Here is a 14,562-nt window from a genome sequence, read left to right on the forward strand (position 1 = left end):
ATACTATATTTCAAAGACACTGACCGACTACACTCACATAAGAGCTTGCGGAAAATAATTTATGTCTACGAGAGCCTTTATAGTATAGCTCTAACAGCGGTTCTCTCTTTGTCGTCGTTTTCGGTGACATAGTAAATTGCTAGAGCGATGCTCTAATGAGAACATATGATAGCCAAAGATTAGCGTTTGCGTTCGGTAAACTAAACGGGGGGAGATTAATAAGGGGGTGGTTATTTAGGAAATGCTCGTCTAGCTCGAGATGGATGATCGTTTTGATTTGATTGATAACTTCGCTTTCTATTTAATGCCAATTTTTTATAGTGCTGCTGTTATTTAGTAAGGTATGACAAAAATATCAAAAAACTAAAACAGCTTTTCCCCCTAATTGCGCCAATTTATATATTATTTTTAAAACCATTGCATTTAATAACAATAAATCTTCATTGAGAATCCCAAAATAAGTGGAAAAAATGAGTGGTTTCAATCAGCATAGAAGTTTGTTCCTCTAATTTAAATGTAAGTATTCAGAACGTCAAAATTAATGGTAGGAATTTTCAATTAGTGGAAAAAGTTGAAGGTTTGTTAACTTTTCCACTAATTATACTTCAAAATTTGCGAAAATTGTCATTTCGGCCTTTATATAAAAAGTTTATTGTTTTATAAGCTGATTATTAGGTTTCATCTATGGATACAACTGACTAGCGCATACAATGATCGTATTTTCTTGACATTGTGAATGATCGAAAACTCTTACGTATAAAGTATAGTTGAAACCACTAATTTATTCCACAAATTTCGAGGTTCTGAATGAGGCTAATTCTAAAGTAAAATTAATTTAATTATACTAATTTTACTTTAGAATTAATCCTCATTCAGAAACTATTCATTTTTTTAACTGTTAATTACATCAAATATCCTTAGACTTTTTGCTTCCAGCTGTTTTTTTTTCATTAAAGAAATAAAAAAAAAACAAAAAAAAGTACACCTACACAGACTTTACGTAATAACGAAATTACCTCTCTGTTACATGTTTACCAATCCCCAAAAACCGTATTACGTTTTCTTTGCTTTCCCTTTCTCAAGGAAACATTACCTTTATCTCATTTCTCAGACTTCTTTCGGCCTTTGGCGCCTTATACTCTCTATCAACACTCTCTTATAAAGAGACTGGCTCTATATCCTAAATACGAAAATAAATTAAATTTATTTTTAGACTCGCTCTGTATCGACGTTCGCTTTTATGCCTGTAACGTGAGCTGACCTTATATACACCATAGAAAAGAAAAGAAACATTAATTCTATACTTTTTATACTCTATATCTTTGAGATTGAATAGAATCGTTTACTATAGAGTAATACAGATATTAAGAAAACGGCAGCTACATCGAAGTACCGGTTCTCGATTGATCAACCGAAGTTAAGCGACGTTAGACAATGCAAGTGGATGGACGGATGACCCTCTGGAAACTCTGTCGTGCAGTTGTTTTATGTAGAGTGTAAAGTCTATTGACCCACACTACTCATTCACGCCAGTTCGAGGCCGGATGAGATCGAATGTCTCGTGAGTAAGAGTCGATTTAGACACTCACCAAGTCGGTAAGTCATTGACAATGACGAGGACCGCAGTTCGAATTCCACGTGAACAAAGTAAGCCCCCTCCAGAGGAGTCTCAGCAGCGAAAAGAAGATGTTAACTTAAAATATTTTACTTCTTTCTATGAAAAAAATGTTTTAACTAAAATAAAATAACACAATCGTTATAAATTATCATCTTCTTCCTCATGTGCCTCTTTTCAGCGAAGATTGGTAATAACCACAGCGGATCTTTCTTGTCTTTTTGCTGTTCCAATCCCTTATGTTTATCATCCACGACATCTGTATTCAACCCTGGTCCTCGTTTCACTTCATAGATAAAGAAAATAAATTTAGATTGAAATGCCCGTCAAAATATATAATTGTTTTGGGTCGCGACCGTTATATGCGATCTGGCGCTGCTATAGCGGTTGCTAAGAACAACCGCAAACAAAAACAGAAATAATTTTCTCTTGTCAAAGTCTGAATCTTCAAAAATTATAAAATCTTTCAAAATTTAAACCGCCCTCATTGAAAAAATATCGAAAAGTGTTTAAAGCGTCCATTTTCAAAGTAATTATTGGTATCTTGTCAGTTTAATTTAAATTTTATTTACTCAAACCCGTGGTAATTGTGAAAAAGTGGCATTAAAAACTTAAAAAGCTGTGCTGTGAACTTTGAACTGCAAAAACCATCGTGGATCGTGGCATAACGTCGGTTTCCAATGTTCCATAGGTATTTCATACATGTTCTTATGTAAGATAAAGTTTTTTGTATGCAACACACTGTATTTTATTTAGATAATTAAAAGAAAAGAATAACAAATTTGAATAAACAATATTTGGCGACATAATTCCGGAAAAAGCCAAACCGCTCCGAAATTATCAAAAGCTTTGGGTCGCGACCGTTGCAAGAATAGCGCCAAATAGTATTTACATTGTCCTTATGGGCACTTTCCAATCTAAACTTGTTTCATTTATCTATGTTTCACTTCAACTTAACCTTTAATAATAAGGTGTAGTACTGTGTAATAGATGGTATTTGTTGTTTCTCAGAACATGGCCAAAGTATGCCGATTTCCTTTTCTTTATTATACTTAGAAGTTCTCTCTCTTTCTCTCTCTCTCTCTCTTGGTTCAAGCGATGTAACCTGGAGTCATTGGAGATGTGCTCCGTCCAAAGTATCTTCAGCATCCGACGAAACAACCACATTTCAAGGGCTTCATCTTCCTTATTTTAGTCCCTTTCAGGGTCCAGGATTTCATTCCATATATGAGCACAGATTAAATGTAGCGCTTTAACGTATATCAAGAGTAAATAAATATCAGAAAGTATTCTAAAAGCAATAGAGCAAACACGAAATGAAATTATCGCAGTTTTATATTTGGAATTTGGTAAATTTCTGTCCTAGGGGAGAACATAGACGTGCGTGGACATCTGTAATTTCATTAGGTTTGATAATGGTGACATAGTGATGTAGAAAATGGAATTACGGCATGCGTTAGGGGAGATTGGGGTTTTATTTGGCCGAAAAGTAATAGATTCTGATGACTGCGTTCGATATGAATTTCCGCATTTTAGTGGTTAATGCATTATGCATTTCTCTATGCATTATCAATTGACATATAATATAATTTATGTCGTTCAATTTTGGCATATTATAATTTTGAAGAATAGTTTATTAGTTATAGCACAGGCTGTGTGATTGCTGCTGTATTTGCCTGATATCTCCGTTGTAGCTTAAAGTAAAGAATTGAGGTTTTGCGAATATTGACTACTTTTGCTTTGGATTCAAAGAACATATTGTCGCAAAGAACAAAGTGTCGAAAAAAGTCTTTTAGTGTGATCTAAAAATTAACTTGTGCTAGATATGTCATTTATTTTGTTTGCTACAGCATAAGAGTCTTTGCTGTTACAGTTACGACACTGTGGGGATTGTTAGATCATGTAAATAGACGTTTTTTTCGTAACGTTACTGTAAAAATTTCAAAATGTTAGTTATGATGCTTTGTGCGGAATCGAGGGGTAAGTTAATCACCGTTACCTTATATATATACAGGGTGGCGCCTCTCATACGCCGCGGAAGCTCCAAGGAAAACGGTAGTTTATATCGAAATGAAATTTTGGCAGCATATGTAGGTTAACTGAAAGCATTTTATAAAAATATATAGAATTATACAGGGTGTCCCTTAAAAAGTTACACATCAAAGTTGTGTTTTTCTAATGGAACACCCTATATATTATTGGTTTTAGGATTCTAGGAAAAAAATAAAGGTGAGTTTTATTAAAGAAGCATATACCTAAAATCTAAGGATTTTGCCTTATTTCACATTTTGTGAAAATGAAGAGTAAATTTTAAATTTCGATAACAGCTACCTAAATTTTAGTTGACCTTGTATAGCGTGATATTTAATTACAGTAACCATTGCATGTTCAATCAAATTAAAATTTGACCCGAAAAGTTATACAGAGTGAGACAAAATTAATATGTAACAATAGTCACTTTTAAAAGCAAGTTACTCCTTTATTTTAAATGGAACAGCCAGTATATTTTTCCGGCGTTCAATGGAGAATTTATATATCTTCAAAATATTATTAAAGTTGCCTACCGCTCAGACAAAGATTTTCCCAGATATTTTAATTTTTATGATTTTGCGTTAGCAAATCTTTATTATTTTAAACAATCTAGGTGGCTGTGCGATATACCTTTTGTTAATTTAACAAAAATTAAAGATTGAAGAGTAAAATACTCAAGGGTAATAAAAACGTACACGTTTAAAACATATTTTAATTATTACAGAATTAAAACTAGATATAAACCTATAATTATGCGACAAAAATTAGCTAGATGAAATCAAATGCTCAAAATGCTTCCTTTCCTGTTAACTGCATAAAATGGTTGTCTTTTCAAAAGAATCTTTTCATTTTAAAAGGCATATGTGGAGTTCTACCTCGAAAAGCAGCTACAATAATTTCTCTCATGTCGACACTAGTTGGTCGAGTTTTGTAAACACTGTCTTTAACATATCCTCATAAAAAAACCAGACTAGATAAAATCAGAAGCATTTAAGTATTCTATTAATCTGCAGTATGCATTCACCAACTAATAGAATCATATCAATTCTTTCTGATGTACGATAAGTTTGCATTTTCGGCAAATTTCTGAGCATTTTTTTGTTTTAACTGACACGAAATGATAACTAGTTAATAAAGTTAGACTAATTAGACAGCTATGTTGAAGTAACATCAGACATGTCACAGCCACCTAGATTTTATCAAATAATAAAGATCTACTCAGATCAAATCATGTAAATGAAAATATCTAGGAAAATCTTTGTTTTGGGGGTAGGCAACCTTAATAATATACTGGGTGTTCCATTTAAAATAAGAGGGTAACTTGCTTTTAAAGGTGATAAATGTTCAATATTCATTTTGTCTCACCCTGTATAACTTTTTGGATCAAGTTTTAATTTGATTTAAGTACAATAGTTAATTTAACTACATATTAGGGTATACTGGGTAAATTCCAATTTAGGTAGTTTTTATTGTAATTTAAAAATGGTTCTTTATTTCTAGAAAATGTTAAATATGTCAAAAACTTTACATTATAGTCATATACTTCTCTTATAAAACTCACCTTTATTTTTCTCCCAGAATCCGAAAATCAATTAATATATAGGGAGTTCCATTACAAAAAACACAACTTTGATATGTAACTTTTTTTGGAGACACCCTGTAGAACTCTCTATATTTTTAAAAATTGCTCTGTATTAACCTACATATGCTCACGAAATTTCATTTCAATAAAAACTGTCGTTCTCCTTAGATCCTCCGCGGCGTATGAGAGGCGCCACCCTGTATATTGTTTCTTGAGTTATAACTCATCATACCGTCTCAGGGCTTTAACGCAAGCTAGCGACAGACTAAGACCGTTTTAGAGTGGTTAGTTCTCCATCTCCGATATCAGTCATACAAAAGTTTACTGCACGAATGACTTGATTGAGAAGACAGTGCAGGTTAAAAACCCCTTGACAATCCAAAGATTGTTCTTATCTCACGGTCATAAGCCTTAAAAAATTTCTTCGAGTGTCTTAGACCGGTGGAGAATTCTCATTTCATGTTACGGATGGAGTCTTCCAGGTTTTTATGTGCTGGTATTACTAGCATGGTTAAGAAGGCTTTCAATGTTCACTTAATTTATTTAGAATTCAGCGGCACATGTATAAACATTTTATGAATTCGTGTGTTACTTTCTGCGCATACTTATTCTTCATTACGTGCCTTATAGATTTTAAAATAAAAATCAACGAATAACAGAACACTTTCTATATTTTTACAGAATTTATGTGTTTTAAACGTAAGAAACTGTAATTTAACAATCTGAAATAAATCGTAAACCATGGCAAATGTATTTTTCTTCGAATTCAAGAAAGAAACAATTCCTTACAGCGTTCTTCCAAAGCCAGAAAGACATCCGCCCAAGCTCTTTTTGCTAATTAAAAATAGTTTAGACCGCATCCGAGCGCGAATGCAAAATTATACTAAGTATTCGGTTGTCGTGCTTCTGCTTCGGGGAAAAACCGTGGTAAAAAATTACTGCAGCAAAAGTAATCAAATAGCGCTTTATTCCGTCGTTCTGCAATTCGTAATACTATTCCTGCTTATTTATTCTCTATTTATGCCGCTCCGCGCTGTTTGTTATTCCCCGTATTTTTGTCGTTAAATTCGCAACGAGGCTTGTTAGTCAAGTTAGAAGTTTTATTTTTCGTGAAAAGTTGAAAGTAATACTGCTTTAATTGTTCTTTAATTTTACCATTTTTTATTAGGAGCTTTCATTCAACTGGTATTTAAATTATCTGTTAATAAATATCCCATTCATTTTTCAATTATTGCTGCTAAGGACAATGGCCAAGCTACGTCGAAACACAGGTCAGCTTACGACCTTGGAATACCCTCAAAAAAAAATCCACACCCTCAACTCCCAGTGGATGATATACCAAGAATGTACAACTCAGAAACACCTCATTGTATTATTGAAGCTGAGAAACAACGGCGAATGCAGATTCTGCGGGGAAAATGGGGACACACCAGAACACCTCATCACTGAGTGTGCCGAGATGGCAACCATTCGTGCAATTAATTTTTGTATGAGTGATATCGGAGATGGAGAATTTCTGTATATATATATACAAATCCAGTCTCCATTGGTCTCTGTCTGTCCAGAGGTTTTCGACTATTCCTCTTGTTCTGATGTTCCCGCCTATTCCTTCTCTCCAACTCCGTCTAGGTCTCCCTCTCTTTCTTTTACCTTATGGTGTCCAATTGAGTACTTTCTATGGGATTCTGCTCTCATCCATTCTTTGTATGTGCCTGCACCACCTGAGTTGGTTAATTTTGATGTCTTCTGTTATTCTGTGTTTAACGCTCATGATGTTCTGAATTCTCTCATTCCTTACTCTATCCAGAATACTGTTAAGTTGTCTAATTGCTTGTTCTCTGGTTGTTTGTGTACTTAATTTCTTCACCAAGAATACCATCGTTGGTAATGTGCATGCCAAGATATTTATATTTTGGGCAGTGTTTTATCTCTTGCTGTTATTGTTCTAGGATTAAGTTCTGTTGTTCGCCGCCGATACACATATATTCCGTCTTCTTAAGGTTTACCTCCAGCCTCCACTTGTTGTACTCTTCAATTAGTTTGCGGGTCATATATTCAATGTCTCTTGAGCCAATGTTATTTGATCATCAGCAAAACAAAGAGTGTAAAGTATCGAGTCATTTAGTGGCATCCCCATCTGTTCGCAATTCTTTTTCCACGTTTTCAGGGAATGTCCCAAATAGATTTTAAACAGTGTCGCGAGGACAGACAGCACCCTGTTTAAGACCTTTGCTTACGCTGAATCCCTGTGATACGGTTTGTCCTTTCTTTACTTGGCTAGTGTTGTTCTTATAAAGTTCCTGGACAGCCTTAATTAATGTTATGCTGATATTAGATTTCTCGAGAGCTTCCCATAATTTAGACTGGGTTACACTATCATATATGCTTTCTTGGGGTTTACGTAGGGGAGCTGTATTTCTTGATTTCTTGCCATCCCTTTCTCAATTATCTGTGTTAGTGTAAATAAATATCGACCGTGGATCTACCAGCTCTAAATTCCGCTTGTTCTTCAGCCCCATATCCCGGTATTCTTCCGCAAGGCCAAAGATCCAAGATGTACGAGTCTACAGATGGAGAATTACCCTATGTAAAACCGTCTCAGATATTGGCTTTTGTCAAAGCCCTGAGGCTTTATATAACTAAATAAAATGGGGACACAATAGATCTGTAGGTCTCGGAGATTAACTTCTCTCCTCCCATACAATCTACAATCTAAAACCTGACTTTGTTTTAATTATTTAGGTGTCTGAGGTCAGCTTAATTCGAAAACAACTTGTTATTCCTGTAAATTTTCAGATGTCATATGTCAAAATCGTTCATTCTCTTTCTGGACAGGCTTTAAAGACTGGTTGATATACACTCGTCGCATACGTTTTCGAAAAATAACTGCGAGAAAATGAGTCTGGACAAAGTGAATCGCTTTCGCAACTGACACGGCTAAACGAGCTTTAATTTATATAACGGCCAAGTTAGTTTCTGGCGAAAACGTTAGAGTGCGATGCGCGCTACTCGTTTTACAGGCGGTGATTTATTATGACGGATGTTCGCGACTAACTCCACTACGACCGTGGAATTCTGCGCCAATCAAAACGCAAATAAAATTTTATCGGTCCCATAAATAGTTGGGACGGGACACGGAGGAGTATATGAGGTGGAAATTTGAATGTTTACGGTCGCAATTTTCGAATGTACGCCCTCTAGATTAATTGGAAGAAAGATATAAAGTGAGTGAATTAGGTTTATTATAGGGATTGCATTACCGGTTAAATGTCCTAAAAACGCGGTAAAATATTACCGGTAAATTGTCTTCAAATACCGGTAATCTTGGTAGCCATTAAAAAATATACTAGTCTAGAAGCCAGAAGCCAACTCCTTAACCTCCAACTCCCAATGGATGACATACCAAAAATGTAAAACTTTAGGCAACAAAAAGAATAGAAAGATAGAAACGTTTGCTCAGCGCAGTTAAAAGGCCACACCACCAAGTGGAATACTGATGCTTCCAAAAACAAAGCAGGAACAGGGATAGGAGTAGTGCTATACACTTCGAACCAGAGCTGCAACAAGTCAGTTTTAAAAAGACTTAAGTTTTAAGTCTCAAGTCAATCAAAATTATTTAGGTCTTAAGTCAATTTCAATATAAAATTCAAATGACTTAAGTATTAAGTCTTTGACTTAAGTCATTTTCTTTCAAGTCAAGTCATTTTTTGTAAAGATTTAAATCAATATAACATTATTTAAGTCTTTTTTTGCTTAAGTATTTAATGATAATCTGCAGTTAAGTAAGTAAAATAACTTAAATCAATACAATTTCCCTCAATCATATAATTTCAATCAAATCAATATAATTTCCCGACAACCAGAATTCAATTTAAATATCTATTTTTTAAATGTTAATATCTATTAATTTTATTGTATTACCCATTACCGATTTTTTCATTATCTATATTAATTTATTGTAGATACAGATTAGAATAAAATATTATATAGTCTGTGAAACGAATAACTTTGAATTTGACAGTTCCCGCGAGCTTTTCTAGTGTTAATTTTATTAGGTTAGCAACTTGCGGGCCATGCTGATGCAATGCCGTCTCTAATAGAACAGCCTCGGAGCGAGATTTCTGACGTCACGCTAGTTAGATACTACGGATTAATTATGTTGTAGAATACATGGAAAACATTCCTCGTATATGTAATTTTTTGGATTATATTCGACACTATTTTTTTCATATGACACAACACTGATGAAGGCTATAAACGTTAGCTATAACGTTTTTTTTTTAACCAAAAAAAAAAGATAATGAAAAACCAAATGAAAACTTAATCAGCGTTTTTCCCGAACCTATATCCCAAAAAAAATTTAGAATAATTTTACATATAAAATGACAGCGATCTTCATTTCGCTGATGCCTTTTTTTCTATGATATTGTATTATTTGCAAATATAATTTTTCGCACATTGATGCTTGCAAAATATACATATAAATTTTGTGAATGCAAATAATAATACATCACTATTAGTAGATATTGAATGTTTTTTGTTAAATTAGATTTTTAAACCCCAAAATTTAAAATATATTTTACATTTTACCCATTATCTTATGTACCTATTCATTATTTGTATATTGTAAAACATTTGATGCATTTGTATGGTTCATAGTTTATTTGCCAAAGTATTTATTACTATAAATAGGTATATATATTGTATTTATTAACTGTATATTATGTATAGTTCATGTAAACTATATCATTTTTTAAAATACAAAACCAAAAATACGAGGAATAATTATGTTTTCCGTGTATTCTACAACATATTTATTAATCCGTGGTATCTAACTAGCGTGACGTCATAAATCTCGCTCCAATGCTGTTCTATTAGAGACGGCATTGGTCTGATATTTAGAAATGTCAAAGGCTGATGACATTTTACTTTTGTCAATTATGACATTTCGCGTTGATTTTTGCAAGAAGAGGAAGACCTGTCACTTGTTTTATTATTTACCTTTTCTATTTCACGAAAGTAAAAAGAGTTACCTATCTGATTCGTTCAGGCACTCATTTTAAAGAATATCAGTAACTTTTTGAACAGAGGGCTTTTATATTTGCCATGTTGGTAAAAAATAATGGTCAAAATTCAAAGTTAGTCATTTTATAGATTAGATAAACAACTATAATAAACAATAAAAAAAATAAACGCATCATCGACATAAAAACACACATATAAACACATCAACAACTTAAACAAAATTCAATTTTGTGGTATTTTGTACAGGTTGTCCCATTTTTGTGTTTTACAAGCGGTACAAAGATACGGTTTTCACAGTTGCTACTTTTTTATGAAACTACAAATGGTAAACATATTTGATGCCGCTGCAAAAAAATTCACGATACAGATATATAAAAAAACGAGTTAATTTTTTTCTAAAGAGACTTAAATCTCATAAAATACGGGGCTTTTAACAGGACACTGTCTTCTCAATGGACACTTCAGTAGATTGAAGCTAAGAAAAACCGGCAAATGCAGATTCTGGAAGTTTAATTTTAAGATATTTGTAAGTATTCTCGACCGTACGAATGAATAATAGTGATATATTCTCGAGAAGCGGTATGTTCTTTATTTCTTCCGATAGTTAAAAGATTATGATTGCAGACCATCTTTAAATTAAATTGATAGTAGTTAGAGATAAAGAGTGATAAAAGTAACAACAATTTAATAAAGTTATTTTTATTCAGAGCCAATCACAATATTAAAAAAAATACTCACCCCTTTGGAACTGAATTTCTTCAAACTCTGATGATGCAAAGGCTGAGGCTGGTTATCGCTGGTCACACCTATATCAGGCAATCTCCTATACAACAATTTGTACTCTTCCACTGGACTCAGCGACTCCACTTGCCAACTAATGTTGTAATTTTCCTTGTATCTTCCTGTCGAAGGACTGTTGAATTTAGCAGGATGTGGCTTGCCTAAATATCAGAAATTTAAATTAAATTATTTAAAATAAGTATCCTGGAATTAGAAGTTAATTTTAATTTCTATTTTGTTTTCCTCCAACATGTTTAAATTATTATGTCAAGATGATAAGGACAAATCATATTGCTGGTCCAATTTAATTTTCAAGACAATTATGTTTGTTAAAGCTCATAACATCTATAATTTTAATAGACTCATTCCTACGATCAATGGAATTGCTACATAGCTACATATTCTGCTCATCAAAAGACATTTTATTATTAATTTCATTGTTTAGATTTACTTAGTTATGAAGTCATTACAATTACTGTAGAAAGAACGTCTTATATTGATATGGTCATCATAATTTTTTTACATTTTATGTTTTTGTTGGGATGCAAAAAACCATATATTTTTTTCTTCATATGACTATTTTATAAATTTTGATAATATAGGGTGTTTATCTACCTGTGAGCTGTATACTTTTCCTGGTTTTCCCTAATTGGTTATCTGCTACGCAAGTATAGTTTCCAAAATCCTGTCTATTGACTTTCCTGATCACCAGTGTGTGTCTGGATCCTCTGGATTCCATGATTCTTCGTTCTGTTGTGTCCAGTTGCATCGTATCTCTGTACCACAATACCTTAAACAAAATAATAAATAAAATGCAATACATATCACCCAAATAATAATGATTTTTAAGATTAAAAAATTGTAGCTTTTTTGAAATAATTGATGTCCATTGTAAATCAGTGACATGATATACATTATAAAATAGAAAGTCAACAAAAATACTAGCATTTTTAATTATCAAATAGGTATTAAAATATACAGAGAATACTTGGATAAAAATGTAAACAGTGGTATAAAGAACAATTGACAACAACTGTCAAATCGATTAGTCTCCATCATACCAGATCACTCGGTAAATCATTAGCAGTAAATCATATTCGGTCATTCGTATTACCACAAGATCGACAAAAAACTCAGTTCACTTCAGTGTTAAGCGGTACGAAGTTAGTCATATACGAGTAAAATATAATATTTTAAATATTGATTGAAAGTTTATTAAAAAAATAGAATTTTCAAAATTTTTAAATTATTGTTGTTTAAAAAAATTCTAGAGAAAAATTAAACAAATACTTTATTACGCAAGAAAGCTGCATTAAAATACAAAACGATTCTTATCTCATACCTTTTAATTAAGATGTAGTAGGCTAAAATTAGAAAACTTTCTTATTAATTTTTGGATAGTTCTTTTTACGACGAATTTTTTACGCCTATCTTTTCAACTTTGCCTAACTCAATTATAAAGTCCGGGCTGCACTTCAAGGAGGGCAACAACAAATTTAATAATATCGAGAGACGTAAGTTTTCAAATGTTTGCTTAACTTGCTCCCTAGTTGGCCTCTTACCAATAAGTCTGGGAGAGTTGCGAGTTGAAGTTGTATAAATGATGCACAAACGTTAAGATCTGGTTATATTCGATTTTTGAATGAATTTATATGGTGCCGAAAATCTTAGACAAAGAAATATAAATGGATAAACATTAGTGTACAAAACTGTGGTACTAAAATATACAAATGCTATTGAAAGAACCTTCCAACTTATTTTAGATAGGAACTATCGGAAACAAACAATAGACATCTTATCCAATAGTCAAGCAGCCTTAAAAGCGATTAACTCAATAACCATCAATTCGAAGTTGGTTAAAGAATACCTAGAGAAGCTAAACAAATTAGGCAAATAAAATGAAGTCCTCATTCTCTGGATGCCAGCCCACCATAGAAGGTAATAAAAAAGCAAACGATCTAGCTAGAAAATTAGCGAACTGGACCAGAACCGTTCTGCTTCCCAAGTGGAAACCAACTTAAAGAAAACATAAGAACTTGGAATCAGGAAAAGGAACCCTCCAATGGTCTAAGACACTCGAAGAAATTTCTCAGTCCTTGCGACAGACAAAAATCAAAGACTTTCCTTCATTAAGGAAGAACAATCTTCGGATTATCCCGGGGTTTTTAATAAAACACCGCCTCCCTAAACATGTCAGTAGATTGAAGTTAAAAAGTAATTTGATTCGGATTCTGTGGGAAAAATTGGGGAACACCAGAACAGCTCATCACGGAGTGCGTCGAGATGACAACCATTCGTGCCATAAATTTTGGTACAACTGATATCGGAGATGGAGAACTATATATGTTCAATCGGGGCTATATATGTTAGAACGCGCGGTGACGTTGTCCGATATCTAGACTCCATAGTTTTCTAACCTCCCATTGGCCATCGTCTCAGTTTCTCATGCTCATGGCTTTACGAACTTCTTCGTACCAAGTTCTTTTTGGGCGATCTCTTTTTTCCCGTGATCTGGTATCCAGTTCATTGTTTTTTGGGTAATCCGTTGTCATTCATACGATGTACATGGCCGTACCAGACAAGTTACCTTCTTTCGATGTCAGTCATAATTCTGTCTCGAATTCCCATTTGTTCTCGGATATTTTCATTTCTCACTCTCTCAGTTCTGGATACGCTGACCGATCTTCTAAGTGCATCCATTTCGGTTGCTTCTGTTATTCATTTATATTTTTCTGTCATTCTCCAAATTTTTAAACCGTATAACAAATTACTTTTAATTAGAGTGTTATAATATATTGTATTTCCTACGGTTCGTAATATGTTTACTCCAGAGGATTCCGTTCAAACAATTAATTTCCTTTCGTGCTTGGATCACTCTTGTTCTTATTTCCTTGTTTTCTGAATCCATTTTGTCAAATGTAACCGCTAAATATTTATATTCCTCACAGGCTTCTATTTCTTCTGAATTTTCCAGTCGTAGGTTACAATTTTCTCTTCCTATGCACAAGTACTTCGTTTTTTCAATATTTATTGTTATTCCCCATTCTACATAGGTTTCCTTTTTTTCTACATAGGTTTCTTTTAGCTTAGTATATTCTAGATCTTCTTTATCCCCTGCTAGTATTGCCTGATCGTCTGCAAACTATAGGTTAAATACCGTTCTGTCTGTAAAAGGTATGTACAGGGAGGACCATTTTGGTTGTTTCTTTAGGATATCTAGGAAACCGTAAGAGATATTCAAATTTTGATACTGCAGTCACGTGTTTTTTTTTAAATTACAATGGTGCAAACGGATCGTGGCTATCTTGATCGGTTTCGAAGTTACAGAGATTCTCAAATTTTGTACTTTTTGAAGATGTTCGATAGTTTGTTTATTTCAGCAACCACGGAAAAATGAATTATACATTCTAAAGGCAGTTTTCTGTGTAGAATGCAGTGGCGTAGTCAGACTTTTTTCGAAAAAAAATGTTTTTTGAGATATTAACTATACTTATGTTTCTTTTTTTAAATAGAAACCCCCTGTATATTT

At 33.3% G+C, this 14,562-nt stretch overlaps 1 protein-coding gene across 2 annotated transcripts in view; it reads right to left on the minus strand.

Moving 5' to 3' along the window:
- LOC115882208 (limbic system-associated membrane protein-like) overlaps positions 1–14,562 on the minus strand; it is a 247,558-nt gene that overhangs the window by 22,501 nt on the left and 210,495 nt on the right. For both annotated transcript variants that reach the window (XM_030900112.1, XM_030900111.1), the window contains exons 7-8: positions 11,649–11,823; positions 10,992–11,194 (exon numbers count right to left, since the gene is read on the minus strand). In XM_030900112.1, the coding sequence (XP_030755972.1) occupies positions 10,992–11,194; positions 11,649–11,823 (378 nt within the window). The remainder of the gene's footprint in view (positions 1–10,991; positions 11,195–11,648; positions 11,824–14,562) is intronic.

This window comes from Sitophilus oryzae, unplaced genomic scaffold (assembly GCF_002938485.1).
Source record: "Sitophilus oryzae breed Bouriz unplaced genomic scaffold, Soryzae_2.0 scaffold_177_pilon_pilon, whole genome shotgun sequence".
NCBI classification, from domain to species: Eukaryota; Metazoa; Arthropoda; class Insecta; order Coleoptera; family Curculionidae; genus Sitophilus; species Sitophilus oryzae.